Here is a 20,790-nt window from a genome sequence, read left to right as displayed (position 1 = left end):
GGGAAATTCCTGATACTGTCTCACATATTAGGGACTCCCAAGTTAATATGTCAAGCCCTTGATCTTGAGGTTTGCTCTTATGAAACTTATTTTTGTAACAAAGAAGCTAAGCCTACCTATAATTATGCCTAGGAGTTACTTCCAGAGAACCTCTTCTGTTGCTTAGATGTGGCCTCTCTCTAAGTCCAACTTTGCAAGTAAAATCATTATCCTCCCCCTACATGGGACACGAAATCCAGGGGTATAAGTCTCACTGGCAACATGACATGGGACATGATTCCCAGGGATGATCCCACTGGCAAAGTGGGATCGGCAATGCCTACCTGCCCAAAAGGGGGAAAGAAGTGTAACAAATAAGGTACCAGTGGCTGGGAGATTTCAAACAGAGTGGAGAGGTTATCCTGGAGGTTATTCTTACACATTATAGAGATATCCCTTTTAGTTCATGGTGTATTGGAGAGGCTAGAGGGAAGTACCTGAAACTGTTGAACTGTATTCCAATGGCCTTGATTTGTTTTTTAATATTTTTATTGATAAAACAGCATACAAACATACAAACATTCTTAACATACAACATTCCATACATAGGGTTCAATCAATGGCTCACAATATCATCATATAATTGTGTATTCATCACCATGATCATTTTTTTGAACATTTGCATCACTCCAGAAAAAGCAATAAAAAACAAAAAAGAAGAATCTCATACATACCTTACCCCTACCCTCCCTCTCACTGACCACTAGTGTTTCCAAGTGCACAATTTATTTTAACCTTTGTTCCTATTATTTTTATCCATATCTTTTACTCATCTGTCCATATCCTAGATAAACCAATAGTCTTGATTCTTGAAGAAGACTGTATATCTACATAGTTTTTACAATTTGACTGTGTGATTGTGAAAACCTTGTGTCTGATGCTCCTTTCATCCAGAGTATGGACAAATGAGTTTTTTTTTAAAAAAGGATTAAAAATAAATAAATAACAGGGGGAGATAAAAAGTAAAAAGTAGGTGTTCTAGTTTGCTAGCTGCTGAAATGCAATATACTAGAAACGAAATGGATTTTAAAAAGGGGAATTTAATAAATTGCTAGTTTACATTTCTAAGGCCGAGAAAATGTCCCAATTAAAACAAGTCTATAGAAATGTCCAATCAAAGGCACCCAGAGAAAGATGCATGGGTTCAAGAAGGCCAATGAAAGTTCAGGGTCTCTCTCTCTCTCTCTCTCTCTCTCTCTCAGGTAAGAAGGCACATGGCGAACACAATCAGGGTTTCTCTCTCGGCTGGAAAGGCACATGGCGAACACGGTGTCATCTGCTAGCTTTCTCTCCTGGCTTCCTGTTTCATGAAGCTCCCCGGGAGGCATTTTCTTCTTCATCTCCAAAGGTCGCTGGTTCATGGACTCTTCCTCATGGTGCTACAGCATTCTCTGCTCTCTCCAAATCTCTCTCATTCTCCAAAATGTTTCCTCTTTTATAGGACTTCAGAAACTAATCAAGACCCACCCAAATGGGTGGAGACACGCCTCCACCTAATCCAGCTTAACAACCAGTCTTGATTAAATCACATCTTCTGGGAGATGATCTAATTACAGTTTCGAGCATACAATGCTGAATAGGGATTAGAAGAAATGGCTGCCTTTGCAAAATGGGATTAGGATTAAATCATGGCTTTTCTAGGGTACATACATCTTTTCAAACCGGCAGAGTGGGTAGACAGAAATACTGTGGATTAATGAGAGGGAGGAGTAAGGGGCATGAGAATATATGAGTTCTTTTTTCTTTTTATTTCTTTTTCTGGAATGATGCAAATGTTCTGAAAATGATCATGGTGAAGAAGGCACAATTAGGTGATGATATTGTGAGCCACTGATGTATAATATGGTTAGACTGTACATGTTTGGCTATTTCTCAATTAAAAAAAAAATTCAAACAAACAACAAAAAAGACTTTAAGGATTTCCCTGGAACCAGGCTGAGGAGTGTGTATGGATTTGGAACCACAGGATAGATCGTTTCTGCGGCTGTATTAACTGCTCGCAGGTCCTGGACGGGGCAGAATTCCCTGGTTTGAGCTTTTTCATGGGCAGCAGTGGAGTGTTCCATGGAGAGTTGCACGGTCAGATGATTCGGTGTGCTTCTAACCACACCAAGTGGCTTTGAATCCCTTCCAGAGCCTTTTGAGGGATCGGATACTGTCGCACTGCCACGGGGTGGCCTCGATACTACGTCTCTGTGCAAGGAATGGGGAGAGAGCCTTAACAGACACCTCTTGCTCCAGAGAAATCTACAATGTCGTTGCGTAGACAGGTGGCTGAAGGATGCACTGACTGAGAAGTATGTTGGTGAATGATACATATGATCAAATATCATGCTGCTACAAAAGGGGCCTGCCAAAGGCTCCAGGCAGCATCTGCATTTGCCACTGGCATTCCACCACCATTGGATCTGCTGGATCATATGGTCTAAGTGGCAGAGCAGCACTCCTGCTACCAAGCAGTATTAGTTAGGGTTCTCTAAGGAAACAGAATCACCAGGAAATATCCATAGATATAAAATTAATAAAAGTGTCTTATGCAACCATGGGAACATAGAGTCCAAAATCCATTGGGCAGGCTGGTCTGGTCAAACTCCACAGGAGAGGCTTGCCAAAGCAGGAAGAAGGACAGTCTCTTCTGATCCCTCCTTAAAAGACTTCCAGGGACTTCCGGAGAAGATGGCGTCTTAGTAAGACGCGCGGGTCTTAGTTCCTCCTCCAGAAAAGCAACTAAAGAAACAGAAACAATACGAAACAGCTCCCGGAGTCACGACAGAGACCAAAAAGACAGCGTACCCCATTCTGGAACAGCTGAACGGGCAGGGAGAATCTGCTGCGGTGAGCTACCCGAGGGGCGCGCGTTTTCCCGGCTGGGGTGGCTGGCGACTGGGGTCCCCTCCACGCACGTGGCTCCCCGGTCTGACTGGGAATGTTGGATAGTGGGGCCCTCCCGTCACGCTTGGTTTCGGGCCAGCTGGGCAATTAGGACCGGCACTCTCCCAAGCCGTGGCGGCCAGCGACCCCCACCTCCACACGAGGTTTCCCGGGCCGACACCCGTGCAGACAGACGAGCGCCACGAGCGCCACCTACTGGGCAGGAAAAGAAAAACAGAGCCCAGAGATTTCACAGAAAAAGCTTTCAACCAGCTGGGTCCCACACCCAGGGAAATCTGATCAAATGCCCAGACACCAGCAGAAAATAATGGATGACGCTCGGAAAATTGAAGATATGGCCCAGTCAAAGGAACAAACCAATAGTTCAAATGAGATACAGGAGCTGAGACAACTAATGCTGAATATACGAACAGAAATGGAAAAATTCTTCAAAAACCAAATCAATAAATTGAGGGAGGACATGAAGAAGACATGGGCTGAACAAAAAGAAGAAATAGAAAATCTGAAAAAACAAATCACAGAACTTATGGGAGTGAAGGACAAAGAAGAAAAAATGGAAAAAACAATGGATACCTACAATGGTAGATCTAAAGAGACAGAAGCTACAATTAGTGAACTGGAGGATGGAACATCTGAATTCCAAAAAGAAACAGAAACTATAGGGAAAAGAATGGAAAAACTTGAGCAGGGGATCAGGGAACTGAATGACAATATGAAGCGCACAAATATACGTGTTGTGGGTGTCCCAGAAGGAGAAGAGAAGGGAAAAGGAGGAGAAAAACTAATGGAAGAAATTATCACTGAAAATTTCCCAACTCTTATGAAAGACCTAAATTTGCAGATCCAAGAAGTGCAGCGCACCCCAAAGAGAATAGACCCAAATAGGCGTTCTCCAAGACACTTACTAGTTAGAATGTCAGAGGTCAAAGAGAAAGAGAGGATCTTGAAAGCAGCAAGAGAAAAACAATCTGTCACATACAAGGGAAACCCAATAAGACTATGTGTAGATTTCTCAGCAGAAACCATGGAAGCTAGAAGACAGTGGGATGATATATTTAAATTACTAAAAGAGAAAAACTGCCAACCAAGACTCCTATATCCAGCAAAATTGTCCTTCAAAAATGAAGGAGAAATTAAAACATTTATAGACAAAAAGTCACTGAGAGAATTTGTGACCAAGAGACCAGCTCTGCAAGAAATACTAAAGGGAGCACTAGAGTCAGATACAAAAAGACAGAAGAGAGAGGTATGGAGTAAAGTGTAGAAAGAAGGAAAATCAGATATGATATATATAATACAAAAGCCAAAATGGTAGAGGAAAATATTATCCAAACAGTAATAATACTAAAAGTTAATGGACTGAATTTCCCAATCAAAAGACATAGAATGGCAGAATGGATTACGACCCAGCAATACCACTGCTAGGTATCTACTCAAGGGACTTAAGGGCAAAGGCACAGACGGACATTTGCACACCAGTGTTTATAGCAGCATTATCTACAATTGCAAAGAGATGGAAACAGCCAAAATGTTCATCAATAGACGAGTGGCTAAACAAACTGTGGCGTATACCTACGATGGAATATTATGCAGCTTTAAGACAGACTAAACTTATGAAGCATGTAATAACATGGATGGACCTAGAGAACATTATGCTGAGTGAGTCTAGCCCAAAACTAAAGGACAAATACTGTAAGGTCTCACTGATGTTAACCGACATTTGAGAATCAGCTTGGAATATATCATTGGTAACAGAGACCAGCAGGAGTTAGAAACAGGGTAAGATAATGGGTAATTGGAGCTGAAGGGATACAGACTGTGCAACAGGACTAGATACAAAAACTCAAAAATGGACAGCACAATAATACCTAAGTGTAATGTAACTAGGTTGGAACACCGAATGAAGCTGCACCTGAAATATGGTTTTTTGTTTGTTTGTGTGTTTGTATCTTTTGTTTTTGTTTTTTTTCTTTTTCCTTTTTATATATATATATATTATTAGTATTATTATTTTAATTCTCTTCTCTATATTAACATTCTATATCTTTTTCTGCTGTTTTGCTAGTTCTTTTCCTAAATCGATGCAAATGTACTAAGAAATGATGATCATACATCTATGTGATGATACTAAGAATTACTGAGTGCATTTGTAGAATGGAATGATTTCTAAATGTTGTGTTAATTTCTTTTCTTTTTTTTGATTAATAAAAAAATTAAAAAAAAAAAAGACTTTAAGAACCACTATGCTTTTTCCACTATATTAATTATATAATGAAGCTGAAAATACAGAAGAAAAACTAAAAAAAAAAAAAAAAACATTTCCCCCATATTAAAACAATGAATAAATAAATAAATAAAGCTACACCTTAGATTGGCTTTTAAAATGTTCTCTCTCAGAAATTAATGTATGTCCAATGTTTCAGTTTGCTAAAGCTGCCAGAATGCAACATACCAGATTATGGATTGGCTTTTATCAAGAGGATTTATTAAAGTGCAAGTTACAATTCTAAGGCCATGAAAATGTCCAAATTAAGGTACTAAAAGGATACCTTCTCAGAGGAAAGGCAGCATCTAGGTTCATTTGTCACATACAAAGATACATGGTAACATCTACTGACCCTCCTGGGGTGATTTCAAAATGATTCTCAGCTACTTTCAGTCCTTTTGACTTCTGCCAGGGAGCTTTCCTTCTACATCTCCAGCTGTGTTTAGGTGTCTGCTCTGTGCATTGGCTCTGACCACTCTGTATCTTCCTGAGATCTTTTAAAGCCTCCAGTAAACTAATTAAGACTCACCCTGAATGAGTGGGGCCATATTGTTATCTAACAAAGGTTCCACCCACAACTGGGAGGGCTGCATCTTCATGGACACAACCTAATGAAAATGTCCCATTCAGAATGTCAAATGGTGCAACAGCTGTGGAAGGCAGTTTGGTGGTTCCTCAAAAAGCTGAATATAGAATTGCCATATGACCCAGCAATACCATTGCTAGGTATCTACTCAGAGCACATAAGGGCAAAGACACAAACGGACATTTGCACACCAATGTTTATAGCAGCATTATTTACAATTGCAAGGAGATGGAAACAGCCAAAATGTCCATCAACAGACGAGTGGCTAAACAAACTGTGGTATATACATACGATGGAATATTAAGCAGCTATAAGACAGAATAAACTTATGAAGCATGTAATAACATGGATGGACCTAGAGAACATTATGCTGAGTGAGACTAGCCAAAAACTAAAGGACAAATACTGTATGGTCTCACTGATATGAACTGACATTAGTGAATAAACTTGGAATATTTTGTTCGTAACAGAGACCATCAGAGATAGAAATAGGGTAAAATATTGGGTAATTGGAGCTGAAGGGATACAGACTGTGAAACAGGACTGGATACAAAAACTCAGAAATGGACAGCACAATACTACCTAACTGTAATACAATTATGTTAAAACACTGAATGAAATAGCATGTGAGAATGATAGAGGGAGGAGGGCTGGGGACATAAATGAAATCAGAAAGAAAGATAGATGTTAAAGATTGAGATGGTATAATCTAGGAATGCCTAGAGTGTATAATAATAGCGAAATGTACAAGGTACAATTTTAAAAATGTTATTACATGAGGAAGAACAATGGAATGTCATTATTGCAAGGTGCTGAAAACAGATGGTAATTAATATTTTAAAATGTCACCTTGTGTGTGAGACTAAAGCAAAAAATGTTTATTTGGTACAAAACTTATATTTTGACTAGTGCATTTCCTTATATAACTTATGTAGATAGTTTGATTGAATGCCATAAGTACTTGGAATCTCAGGTAGGACATGAGATTTTGCTGGTTTGTCCAGAGTGATGCCCCGATGAATCCCAGAGTGATTCGATCAGTGAGTGGAAAAGTATCTGCAAAGCCCCCTTCAGGGAATGGTGAGAACAGGGAGAAATTCAACCTCCCCAAGTTGAATTCTTGATATTCCCACAAGCAGTGTGGACAACCAAAGCTATAGGCTGAGCCCCCAGTCTTGGGGTTTGTTCATATGAAACTTAACCCCACAAAGGATAGGTCAAGTCTACTTAAAATTTAGGCCTACGAGTCACCCCCAAGAGAGCCTCTTTTGTTGCTCAGATGTGGCCTCTATCTCCAGCCAACACAACGAGCAGTCTCACCACCCTACCCCTCTCTACCTGGGACATGACTCCCAGGGGTGTGGACCTTCCTGGCAACGGGGGACAGAGATCTTGGAATGAGCTGAGACTCAGCATCAAGGGATTGAGAAAAACCCTAGAATGAGCTGAGACTTAGCATCAAGGGATTGAGAAAACCTTCTCAACTAAAAGGGGGAAGAGGGAAATGAGACAAAGTGTCAATGGCTGAGAGATTCCAAACAGAGTCGAGAGGTTATCCTGGAGGTTATTTTTATGCATCAAGTAGATATCATCTTGTTATTCAAGATGTAATGGAGAGGCTGGAGGGAACCGCCTGAAAATGTAGAGCTGTGTTCCAGTAGCCATGTTTCTTGAGGATGATTGAATAATGATACAGCTGTCACAATGTGACTGTTTGATTGTGAAAACCTTGTGTCTGATGCTCCTTTTATCTACCTTATCAACAAAGGAGTAGAACTTATGGAATAAAAATAAATAATAGGGGGAACAAATGCTAAAATAAATTCGGTTTGAAATGCTAGTGATCAATGAAAGCGAGGGGTAAGGGGTATGGTAGGTATAATCTTTTTTTTTATTTTTCCTTTCCTGTGTTCATTTTATTTCTTTTTTCTATTGTCTTTATTTCTTTTTCTGAATTAATGCAAATGTTCTAAGAAATGATGAATATGCAACTAAGTGATGATATTGTGAATTACTGATTATGTATGTTGATGTTTTATTTTTTAATAAATAAATTTAAAAAAAGAGAGAGAGAGAGTCCAGAGGTTATCCTGGAGGTTATTCTTACGCATTATGTAGATATTACGTTTATTGTTAAGGTATATTGGAAAAGCTGGAGGGAACTGCCTGAAAATGTAGAGCTGTGTTCCAGTAGCCACATTTCTTAAAGATGACTGTATAATGATATAGTTTACACAATGTGACTGTGTGATTGTGTAAACCTTGCGTCTGATGCTCCTTTTATCTATGGTATGAACAGATGAGTAAAGCATATGGATTAAAAATAAATAAATACTAGGGGGAACAAAAAAATGATCATGGTGATGAATATACAACTATATGATGATATTGCGAGCCACTGATTGTACACCATGTATGGAATGTTTGTATGTTAAGAATGTTTGTATGTTAAGTTTTATCAATAAAAGTATTAAAAAAAGAAATAAAGAAAATGTCCCACCCAAACAATGTGTCTGCCTCCATAATATTGGATTAGGATTACAGCAGTCACATATATTCAGAAGTTGTAACTATTATTTCTAAATTCTGAGCTACTGAGCTAATTGTTTATAACCTGGTCATATTCATGTGCCACCTGAGACTAGCGTTAGAGCTCTGAAGCTATGAAAGTTAGCAGTACCCTATACAGAAACTATTTAAAAAGTTGAAAAAGTGATCAGAGTTCAAGTAGAGATATCAATCAAACTGATCTGGGTAGGCCTAAAGTAAATCAGAATACAGGGTAAAGGATGATATGGTCCATATTTTAAAACTTCAATTTCTGTGTAAGACCAAAGGAAGAGATGCTTATTTGATGCAAAATTTATATTTTGAGTAGTGTATTTCCTAACTTAACTTGTATGGTCAGTTTAGTTGAATACTATAAGTACATGGAATCTTGAATAGGGTATGAGATTTTGTTGGTTTGTCCAGGTTTCTGTGATGCCCCGATAAATCCCAGAATAATTTGGGTAGTGAATAAAAAAGTATTTGCAAGGTCCCCTTGGGGAACTGGGGAGAAAGGAAGAAATATTCAACTTCCCCATGTAGACAATTTCTGATATTCTAGCAAGCAGTGGGGACAACCAAATCAATAGGCCAAGCCCTCAATCTTGGAGTTCGCCCCTATAAAATGTATTCCTGCAAAGGACAGACTAAGCATAATTAAAATTATGCCTAAGAGTCACCCCCAAAGAATCTTTTTTGCTGCTCAGATGTGGCCTCTCTCTCTCTCTCTAAGCCAACTCAGCAAGTAAACTCACTGACCCATGACTCCCAGGTGTGTAAATTTTCCTGGCAATATGGGACAGAACTCCCAGGACGAGCAAGGACCCAGCATCAAGGAATCCAGAAAACCTTCTTGACCAAAAGGGGAATAAAGAAATGAGAGAGATTTCACACAGAATCGAGAGGTTATCCTGAAGGTTATTCTTATGCATTATACAGATACCCCTTTTTAGTTTATGGTGTACTGGAGTGACTGGAGGGAAGTACCTAAAACTATTGCGTTCTTAAAGATTCTTTGAGATGACTGTATAAAAATACAACCTTTACCAGGTGACCGAGGGAATGAAAAACCTTGGGTCTGTTGCTCCATACCCAGGATATGGACAGAGGAGCAAAAAAATATGGATAAAGAATAAATAAATAATAAGGGGGACAGGGGTACGAAGGTAGTTCAGTGGTAGAATTTTCACCTGCCATACGAGGGACCCAGGTTCGAGTCCAGGCCCATGTACTTCCCAAACAAACAAACATACAAAGAAACAAATGAAAAAAAAAAAAAATTCAACAAATAGTGCTGCAATAAGGGGATACTCACAAGGAAAAACAATGAAATGTGACCCCCACCATACAGCATACAAATAAAATAAAATAAAAACAATAGGGGGGACAAAGGTTAAAATAAATTGGATAGATGGAAATACTAGTAGTCAATGAGAGGGAGGGGTAAGGGGTATTGCATGTATGAGGGGTTTTTTTTCCTTTGTATTTCTTTTTCTGGAGTGATGCAAATGTTCTAAAGAATGATCATGGTGATGAATACACAACTATGTGATGATATTGTGAGCCACTGATTGTACACCATGTATGGAATATATGTGTGTGAAGATTTATCAATAAAAATATATTTTTTAAAAAGGACATGACTTTTCTAAAGTATTTAACAGTTTCAAACCAGCACATTCCACCCTCTGGATCCCAAAAAGGCATGGTCTTTCCATATGCAAAATACATTCATTCCATCACAATATGACAAAGGCCTTAAACCATCTCAGTAACAATACAATGTTAAAAACTGTATAAAATCTCCAAAGTCAGTTACAGGCACATTCGGGTCTAAGGCAAAATTTTCTTCTGACTATAGACCTGTGGAACTTAGAAAAAGTTATCAGCTTCCAATATACAAAAGAGGGACAGTTATTAAATAAATATATTCCCATTGCCAGAGGAAGAAACTGAAAGTAAAACAGGGGTCACCAGACCCAAACAATTCCAAAAACCAAAAGGCCAAACCCCATTAGATTTTAAGGTCTGAGAATCATTTAAAGAACGGCATTTTCTCCTCAGGGCTTGAGAAAGTGGTAGTCCCACCCTTTCCAAGGATTTACACAGTGCCCTTCTCTCTCCATACATTAGAGCGAAGGTTTTAATATATCCAAGCACTGAGGAGACAAACTTGTTCTCGGTTCCACCTTCTGAAGCATCAGGGCAATACCAGGATTCTCTGCCATCTCTGGAGCACACACTCAACCCCTTCAGAACAATGGAGTGGTCACCAGGCTCAATTCCACCCCATCCATCCCAGGGGAATCTGCTCCAAAACTATTCCTGAATATCTAGTTAGAAGGCCTGTCCTCTACGTCAAGGAGAAACACAACCCTTCTTCGTGAATATGTGGATCCGCTCTCCTGACCCAAGATTTCCCATCTCCAGATTCTGCTGTTAAAAAGAAATTTCTAGGTTGTATATTGGTACCAGGATCAAAATTTTTAAAAACATAAGTTTATACAACACACTGAACCCTGGTATAAACTATGGACTAAGAGTACAATTATAATGCTATTCTTTCATCTATTCTAAGAAAGGTACCACACTAATGCCAAATGTTAATAATGGTGGGGGGGTTATATGGGAACTCCAGGTTTTCTCTGCATGGTTTTTCTGTAAACCTACAACTACTATAATTTAAAAATATATATTTTAAAATGCTGTGATATTAAAAGACACATTTTCTTTGGTATAACATAAATTGTTATACTTTATTATTCCTTCTGATATGCAGAGAAAATTAAAATCTCTTCTTTTTCTTCCAAAAAAAAAAAAAAACTCAGCATGCTTTTTGGCTGGACTTTAGAAGCAGTTCCTAAAATTCATATGGAAATGCAAAGGACCTAGAACAGCCAAAATAATAGTGAAAAAGAAGAACAAAGCAAGACAACATACATTATCTATTTCAAAACTTACTATAAAGCTACAATAATTAAGAGAGTTTGGTGTTAGTATAGACATATAGATCAATAGTACGGAACTGAGAATCCAGACAAACCCTTACTTTCATCATTAACTGATTTATTACAAAGAGCCAAGACAATTAAATAGAGTATAGCCTTTTCAACAGATGTCACTGGGACAACTGGATATTCACATTTAAAAAGATGAATTTAGACCCATATATTATACCATACGAAAATTAACTCAGAATATACCGTAGACCTGAATGTAAGACCTAAAATCATAAAACAAAAACCTCCCAAAGAAAATACAGGATGTAAATGTTCTAAAATTAGATCGTAGTGATGGTTGAACTCTCAATTTACTTTAAAAAAAAGTATGTTTAAAATGAATAAATTTTATGGCATACAAATTGTGTGTCAATAAAACTGTTTTTAAAATGTCACCTCTAAAAGAGCATAACTGTTAAACTCCAATATAAGAATTAGGTAGTTTATCATAGACCAATTAGGCTAACAATGGCCATGTAGATACAGAAAAAGAATTAAAACATATTTTAAAAGACTGGAACATGACAAGTGCAACAATCTAAAATTGCACATATTATAATAATAATAAATAGTTATAAATGATGCTTATTTATTGTGCCAGGCATTATTTTAAGTGTTTTACAAGCATTTACTCATTTAATCCTTGCTGCAACATACAATTTCTCCTTCGTACAACTGAAGAAACTAAAATACAAAGAAGTTAAAAAACTTGCTCAAGGTCATAACAGCATGTTGGAATAATGGATGATTTTCCCCCTTTATGTAAATATCTTTAACATTACCATTATTTATGCATTTTAAAAGAAAGGAAGTGTGGACATTGTTAGTTGCCTATTCAGCATCCATTTGCCATTCCAACTGCTTACCCAGATTTTTTCTGGGTATCACCCCTCCCCATACAAGCCGTATATTCAGAGAAAATTGACTCTATCCTTAGCTGTTGCAGCTGGACCTGGTAGCCTTACGCCAATCAGCTCATTTCACTGGCTATAGTCATTGTTTCAGCTATCATTAGGACTCTTGCTTGTAATGTTAGGACAGAGGATCACTGCTCAAGAGATGTGAACAGGAATACATGTGGTCCCATCTGCGACTGGCCATAATCCTACACTATTAGAGGAGTAACAGACTCAAGTTACCATCATGGAAAACAAAACATAAAAAGGAAATAAGTGAGTTTTTAATATCAATGTGTTGCTGGATCAACTAACTATAACTCTTGCCCAACCTATGGACTTCCAGATAAATAAGCCTATAAATTCTTTTTACTGTGTTTACCCCAGGTCAAACTTTCTATTATTTACAATATGACGTTCAAATTGATATTAGAGAGGCGAGGGAGCTCATCAGCAAGTATATTTCTAGAATGGATTACTCTTAACCCTTAAATATGATCAAAATAAAAACAGTTCAATGATCAACTTTCTAATAAAGGTTCATATAAGAACTTGAAAGTAGCCGAATGCAATTTTATATGGCTCAGAAGGTATTATTAAATATTTTAATTTGACATGTTAAAATATCACTTTTTTTAAATACAGATTTACAATTCTTCCTGAAAAATCAGAAGGCATGACACCATTGGACCCAGATTACTGTAAGACAACAATCACTAGGAATGGAATAGCAGCTGGCTGTTTTAAAGTCTACATACATACCCTCTGCCCACAGAGTGAACAATCTTTGTGCAATCTGCTCAATTCCTATGGGTGAGCTTTGCATCATTAATATTTAACAGGATTTATATCAAATACCATGTAATCAGTAATGAAAATTATATTCCCTCTTTTAATATTTTCATTAAAATATTTTTTTAATTATTTTTAAACATTTACTTAAATGTTTAATTAAAATATTTTTAAATTATTTTTTAAAACAAAAAAAATTTGTGAAATCATATAATTCTCACAGCCCACAGGAAACATGACTTAAACTAAATAGCATTGAATACCTTTAAATACCTATCTGAAACCTTAAATTCAGCAGGAACTCCTAAAAATAGACCAATATATTAATTATTCTTGGCCCAAAAGTTTAACAAATTACTTAAGCACACAGATGAAGACAAAAGAAAATGGTTGTGAATTGCAACAAGAAAAGTATCTGTTAACATTGACCAGGAGTTTGAATCACAGGCATATTGCTAATCAAAATGTATCCATACCTGATATTTAGAGTTATGAACAAAGTCAATCAGGTCAGGATTACAGTAATTCAGAATACAGGTGTAAGGAAGACAGTGTCTATATTTTAGAACCTCATCTATAATTTGAGACCAAAGGAAGAAAGGTTTATTTTGCCCAGAACCTAAATTTTCTGTAGCACATAATCTAACTCAACCTGTCTGGATAAATCATTTAAACAATCCAAACACAGGGGGCCCAGAATAAGAATAAGGGCCTTTAATCCTGTATAGCTTAATGTGATGCCTGGATATATCCCAAAGTATATTAAGCAGGTAATCAGAAAGTATTGGTAAAGTCCCTTGAGGGATGGGTGAAAATATATGGAACCCTTAAACTTAACCACCAGGGAAACTCCTGATACCATGTCAAACATTAGGGACACCCAAATCAATAGGCCAAGCCCTTGATCTTGAGGCTTGCTCTTGTGAAGCTTATGTATGCAGTGAAGAAGCTTAGCCTATCTATAGCTATGCCTGAAAGTTACTCCTGGAGGATCTCTTTTGTTGCTCAGATGTGGTCTCTCTCTAAGTCCAACTCTGCAAGTAAAATCACTGTCCTCCCCCTACATGAGAAACAACATCCAGAAGTGAAAGTCTCCCTGGCAGCATGGGAGATGACTCCCAGGGATGAGTCTGGCCCTGGCACCATAGGATCAACAATGCCATCCTGACCAAAGTGGGGAAAGAAGTGTAACAAATAAAGTATTAGTGTCTGAGAGAGTTCAAATAGAGTCAAGAGGCTACTTTGGTGGTCACTCTTACACAAACTTCAGTTAGACATTACTACCCACCATAACTAGCCAAACCCCAACCAAAATCTTCCCAGCCAGGCCTAAAAAACACCTAGGGTATTATATAAGATTCTACAAAGGTTCCATGCACTAGGTTAATGTTCCAGAAATGTACAACCCCCAGATGGGTCCCTGGACCAAATAACTCCTGAAATGTAAAGGGTTCAGCCTCTTCAGAACATCACCTAGTTCCATCCCCCATCCCATATTACCGACAGCCCCTTCCAACATGAAAAAATTAGAATGGGCATAGATCAAATACCCCGTAAGAGTGGAAGAAGGATCAAAGGTGATGGTGGAGTTATACAGAGAAGGTAGGGTTTAACAAACGAGTATGATTGCTGAATAATTATATTGATATTTCTTTTAGTCACCAGTATCCTAGAGCAGCTAGATGTAAAAACCTAAAATGGTGGAATTGTGACCCATTGTGACCCATACCAAACTCTGAAACCTGTTCTACAACTAATTGTTGTGATTTAATTTTAAATGTATTGTCTTTTTGTACACATGTTATTCTTCACAAAAAATAAAAATATATATTTTTTCTAGCCTCCAGTGTTTTGGAGCAGCTAGAAGGAACAATCTGAAATAGTGAAATGGTGACCCATAACCAGTTCTGAAATCTGTCCTTTATCTATTTGCTGAAGTGTACTTTGAAAATTATTGCTTTTCTTCCTTTTCTTTGTATATATGTTATATTTAACAGTAAAAAAACATTTTAAAAAACATATCCATAAAAAATATTCACAAAGAAATTGCAAGAGACATGGTAAATTTCAAAGGGATTGATAATAGAGTAAGGTCATGCTATATTAGCTAAACTGGAAGGTAGCACTGTGTAAAGACTCTGGTAGTTACATGACCCTACCACTTACTTGTTGAATAACATTGGGCAAAGGGAGGGTTCTTTATTCTAATAATATCAACTTTATTGTTTAAAGTAGTTAATTTATGATCAATAGAAAAGAACCAGTAGAGTAAGTGATTTTATGCTTAAAACATGCCTAAAAAAAGGAAAAACTTATTATGGCTATGTAGTGACAATATACTAATGAAAAAATCCAACAGAGATAGCTAAAGGAGGAGCACAAATTCACAAATTCCTATCAATAATATTCATAATATCCTGTATAAATCTGGCACTAAAACTGAATATAAAATTATAATTCAGTGATATCCATAATACCCTAGTTCTTTAAGTTAGATGGAAATTTCACTGGTCTTACATTGTTATGATACCTCATTATTTACATGTTACATATGTGCTGTTTGTATCCAGTTTTCACAATTTTCACAGTCTTAATCCAGTGTACTAAATATAATAAAGGTTAATAATCAACTTTCTAGATACAAATTCTGAGTGAAAAAAATTATCTGCGTGACCTGAAAATGTTTCTAACTCCTAAGGTCTTTTTTAAGCAATTTTTCTTACTATTAACTAAAAAAAAAAAAAAAAAAAATCTGATGTAGATTTTCGCCATTACTATTTAGTAGGACCTGTGATTTTTTCAGTTCTCATGTCCGGGAAAGTTATGCCTAAGCTACAAATACCTGCTTAGGAAAGCAAGTAATACTACATCAACTCATGAGACAGATGTATTTCTGAAAAGGCTGCCATTCTAAGAACAACCAAATTTTAGGCAGTATTTAACCTTTGGGTGCCTCAGTTTCCTTAGCTATAAAATAGGATATATATATATATATTCAGAGTTATTTAGAGGATTAACTAATATATGTAATACACCTGGCCTGACAAAAAGTAGACTGTAGTATCTTTTAAAAATCATATGTATTAGTTAGTCTAATTAATTTACTTCTTTCAGTAAAATCAAGACTAACGCTGACAACTATTAATCAAGATATACTTAGATGCAGCAGTACAAAAACATTGAGATGGACATGCTTACTAGGTTCACAACATTTCAGTTCCCAAGATTTTCAAAAGACCCCAGATAGCCACAAAAGAGCATTAAAAGTTTTGTAAGGGAGATAGTTATGGAAGAAAAGAAAACTGTCATCTATTCCTCTCATCAACTACTCCTCTCATCAACTACTCCTCTCATCAACTACTCCTCTCACCAACTTTCCCTGCTGTAATGAAAAGAGAATGATGGCAAAGAGGAAGAGGTGTAGTAATCGAATGGTTTCCCTCTCCTTCTTTCCTGACACTTATCCTGCAAATCCGTAGCTGTGAAGGACTTATTCAAAGGCTCTAAAATCTTTACCGGACCTACAATTCTACGCAAGATAAAAGCAAAGTATTACTACAAAATTTGGATTTTCCTTAATGATAAAAATGCACACAACTCATCTTTGATTATACACCCACACAAAGCGCAGTCTAAAGAGAGGAGTTCAGATCCTCCTTCTATCAAAGGAGCGTTGTCTATCTCCAAACAAACTAATTATGGACTCACTACCACAACGTTCTGCTCAATGTATATGAGGTTTAGAAAAAAACTTTTTGAAAAAGTTTTCACATCCCTCTATTTTGAGGTAAAGGAACACATCAATTTACCTTTTATCTCCTCAAAACTCACAAACTTCTAAAATCTCCCCCTCACCATGTGATTGTGAAAACCTGTGGCCGATGCTCCCTTTATCCAGGGTAAAAAAAAATAAGGACAAATAATAAATAAATAATGGGGGGGTGATAAGGGGTAAAAATTTTGGGTAGATTGCAATACTAGTGGTCAGTGAGAAGGAAAGGTATAGGGTATGGGATGTATAGGTTTTTTCTTTTGTCTTCTTATTTATCTGGAGTGATGCAAATGTTCTAAATTGATAATGGTGATGAATAACACAATTATGCAATGATATTGTGAGCCACTGATTGTATACTTTGGATGGACTGTACGGTACATGAAGATATCTCAATAAAAATATTTTTAAACAAATAAATAAAAATAAAACCTCCTCACATAAGATCTAAAAAAAAAAAAAAAAACTGGTAAGTTTTGATGCTGGGTGATGGATACCAGAGTTCATTTTAATTATCCTATTCTATTTTTGTGTATATTTGAACATTTCCATAATATAAAGTTAAAAATACACACATATACATGTTAGTCTGTAGATATTTATAAACCCCCAACACAACAAATTAGTAGAGAAATGCCCTATTTGTTCAAAGTTCTCATAGTCTAAAAGAAGTGAACTTCACCCAGCTCCTTTCTCATTCTAGAAGTTGTAGGGGATCAGACTATTAGTAAAGGTCTAGAGAAGCATACAATAACACCTGGAATAAACACAAATCTAAACTTGAAAATGTAGAGGCAAAGGAGAAAGGTGCTAGTTATTACAACATTGTATATTTATATTTGATTTCATTATTATTCTGTAACATAAGTGGATGGGGAAAATAAGCAATTTCAAGGCCAAATTTATTTTTGATTCTTTAAATTGATGGGCAATAGGGTTGTAAAAAGAACTCTAAAAAGTCCCTCATTAGAAATGATAAAGTCTTGAAATGATATACATTTGTAGAAATGAAATTATTTCATTTCTACATTTTTTAAACACAGCTCACAGTAGCACAATCAGCAATTTCCAATGAATCAAGTATGCCTTACTGCTTGATATGAATTTACAAAAGAAATAAAACTAAACTGTAATGCCACTATCCTTTTTTCAAATTGCCACTCAATTTTCACAAGAATACCATAAATGTATCCCTAAATTCATACTAAATTTTAACTTTTATGTTATGTTTACAAACAAAACTATTCAAAATTAAAACTTTGCAGAAAATTCATTTTTCATCAGCATTTTGTTTAAAAACAAAAATTTTGTTTTTAAAATTTATCAAAGCAAAGTCACTTGAACATAATTTAGGCAGCCTCCAAAGAGTCCGTATGACTATTCATTTATGTTACTTCTCAAGTCCAAAAAAAAGGACATAAGAACTTACTTAAAATGTTAAAAATACTGACATAGATACAGACCCCCTCCATAAGAATATTTACAGATAACTCTTCCATCAGAAAATTCCCCCAAATTACATAGCAACAATTATTTCCTTAGCATAAAAATGATCTGGTCACTTTCACAAAACTTGGGGCATCCTGGTTTGCCTAATTCCCCTTAAATTGAAAACTACAAGAAACCATTTCATTTATGTCTGTAGAATCTTGTGTTTCTAAACATGGAAAAAGCCAACAAGTCTGAGTAAAGCTCGTGGCTACAGTTTTAACTTACTCTTTCCCAACCCACTGAGAAGACTATATATTTAAAATATCTACTTACCAGGTTAAAGACAGTTTCTACAATATCTCTATTGGAGACTTCTCCAACTTCTAACAATCCCGTCAGCACGGCAAATTTCATTCTGATGCCCCTGATCGGGACCCCCGGTTTCAGGGACAATGCTCTCCCTTCCGTGGGGGTTTCTTCTTTCCCTCCACCTCCTCCGTCATCACCTGTTGGTGACGGGGAAGAGACATGGTTGTCTTCACTAGCCATTGCTAGTTCGCGAGAAGAACACCTCAGAGTCACCCTGGGACAGCAGTCGCTGCACTAGTAATAAGCACAGTACACAACACAAAACGAAAAGGGTCTCTCTTCCAACTTATGAAGAAACCCCAAAAGCCGTTGATGTGGAAAGTCCTTGGCGTCGCCCTCCTCCTCTCGGAGAATATTTGTCCAATCTCTCTCAACGAGGCTGACAACAACGCCAAACCCTATTGGAAGATCAGATATATGTTAAACAGGCTAGGTTTTATTTTTAGGGGGTGAAGAGTGGGGGACTTGGTGAAAGAGATCTTGTCGGCCAAATAAGTTCCTAAAGAGACCCCACTACTAGCCTTCCGCTTCTCCCGGGCTCACGGAGCGGGACGTCGGGTGAAGGCGGGTTCAAGAGGCCCCTGAACAGGTTCACTCCTCCCCCCAACTCTCTCGCAAGGTTCTGGGCGCAGGGTACCTCTCTCACAGGTGCACGGAAAGAGAAACTGTCGAAAGAGCGGGGTCGAAGAAGACGAGGGGGACCCCAACCTACAACAGACGTAGAAAGTTTCTCCTCACCCAGACACTCCGGACTCGTCCTCACCCCCCGCCAAGGAACAGCGAAACGGAGGTGGCCGCGGAGATCCAGGGCAGGAAAAGGCGGGGGAAGGGGGCGGTGATTATTCTCAACGCTCGGCCCAGGAGGAGTGGAGCCCTTCTCTCTGGCACCTGAGGTTTGACGAGGAGAGGACGGAAGGTGTCTGTTGTGGGAGGAGGGGAGAAGAGGCAGCCGGGGAGGCCCGAGCGACGACAGCTGGGAGAGGAGGGAGGAGAGAGAGGTCAGTGCACCTGGTCGCAGCCTCCAAGTTTCCCTAGTCCGCTCCCCCGGAGTCCGCGCTTGCACAGAACTCCAAAGCTTCCTGGCCCGCCCCACCCCTCCTCTCAGCCTTTGCAAACACTGCCGCTGCTGCCGCTAGGAACGCCGTGGCAGAGGCTGCTGCCGGTGGTGAGGATGCTACTACCACAGCTCGCCCCGCCTCGGCTCACGCGGCCGCCCCTGTGCGCACTGAAGCAGCTCTCGGCCGCCATGACAGCGCCGAAGACAGCCAGGCGCGGCGTGCGCGTGCGCGAACGCGCGGGGCGGTGGGGCGGGAGGGTGCCGAGGCGGAGGCGGCCGCGCGGCGGGGTGGGAAACCGCGGGCGGCCTGAAGGGCGGAGAACTATCCCCGCGCGAGGCGAGGACTCCCTGGGAGGACGGAGGGTGTGAGGCCCCGCACTCCGGCGGGCTCGCTGATAGGTAGCATCGGGTGTGTCCCCCGCCGGGCAGGAAGAGACATTCCAGGGACTGCCCGATCCCCAAAACCCTCTACCTGGGAAGGTGGTCTGAGCAAGTGCTGAGGCGGTGATTCTGACGCTCCTTTTGTTGTTAAGTTACCCGAGGTTCTGGCGCGGAGGGAAGCCGCCCTACGTTGCCAGGGTGTCTTCTTGGACTTGAAGAAGGACACCTGGGGGACCTCTACAAGCCAAAGAGGCGGCACCGCTGGAGCTGGCGAGGCTACAGACCCTGTCTAAAGGGAGCAATGATTCCCCACCCCTGACTGCTTTCAGCTGCAGCTCAACCTCCGCGCTCGGCGAGCGCTTGGAAAGAGATCTCCACCGGGACGCCCGGGCAGCTGCCATCACTCGGAAGGGGAGGAGGGAGGGGCCGCCTCAACGAGAAACGGGATTCCTGGCTTTGCAGCTGCCGCCCCACCAAACCTCTCCCACATTCTAAGGAGGGGAAGATTCCTGAGACAGCTGCTCCAAACACAGCGTGGAGGCGGGGTTAATTTTGTGTGTTAATCTGAAGGGTTTTTCTTTCCTATCGGAAATTTCCAATGTGAAAGTTAGGTTCGCCACGTTCTCAGATGAGTTAAAACGATAACTTGTAGGTTGAAACAAGTACAGCTATTTGTTTATACCCTGGGTCCTTTTAATGGAAATTTTCTTGTCAAAAGTCATCAATTGAACTGTCAGCAAATAAATTTAAAGGACCCCCTTAC

The 20,790-nt window shown here is 38.8% G+C and overlaps 1 protein-coding gene across 2 annotated transcripts in view; it reads right to left on the bottom strand.

Annotated features, from left to right (window-relative positions):
* Positions 1–20,439, bottom strand: part of LRBA (LPS responsive beige-like anchor protein) — a 1,037,640-nt gene extending 1,017,201 nt beyond the window's left edge. The window contains exons 1-3 of one of the 2 annotated variants that reach the window (XM_077139839.1): positions 20,119–20,439; positions 19,328–19,562; positions 18,554–18,987 (exon numbers count right to left, since the gene is read on the bottom strand). In XM_077139839.1, coding sequence (XP_076995954.1) covers positions 18,554–18,769 — 216 coding nt within the window. In that variant the 5' untranslated portion in view covers positions 18,770–18,987; positions 19,328–19,562; positions 20,119–20,439. Of the gene's footprint in view, positions 1–18,553; positions 18,988–19,327; positions 19,854–20,118 lie in introns of those variants that run through there. The other variant, XM_077139840.1, reaches the window with a different exon arrangement.
* Positions 20,440–20,790: the final 351 nt, after the last annotated feature.

The sequence above is a fragment of the Tamandua tetradactyla genome, chromosome 22 (genome assembly GCF_023851605.1).
Source record: "Tamandua tetradactyla isolate mTamTet1 chromosome 22, mTamTet1.pri, whole genome shotgun sequence".
Lineage (NCBI taxonomy): Eukaryota > Metazoa > Chordata > Mammalia > Pilosa > Myrmecophagidae > Tamandua > Tamandua tetradactyla.
Note: the sequence above shows the minus strand (reverse complement) of the source record. Positions and strands in the feature narration are given on the sequence as shown.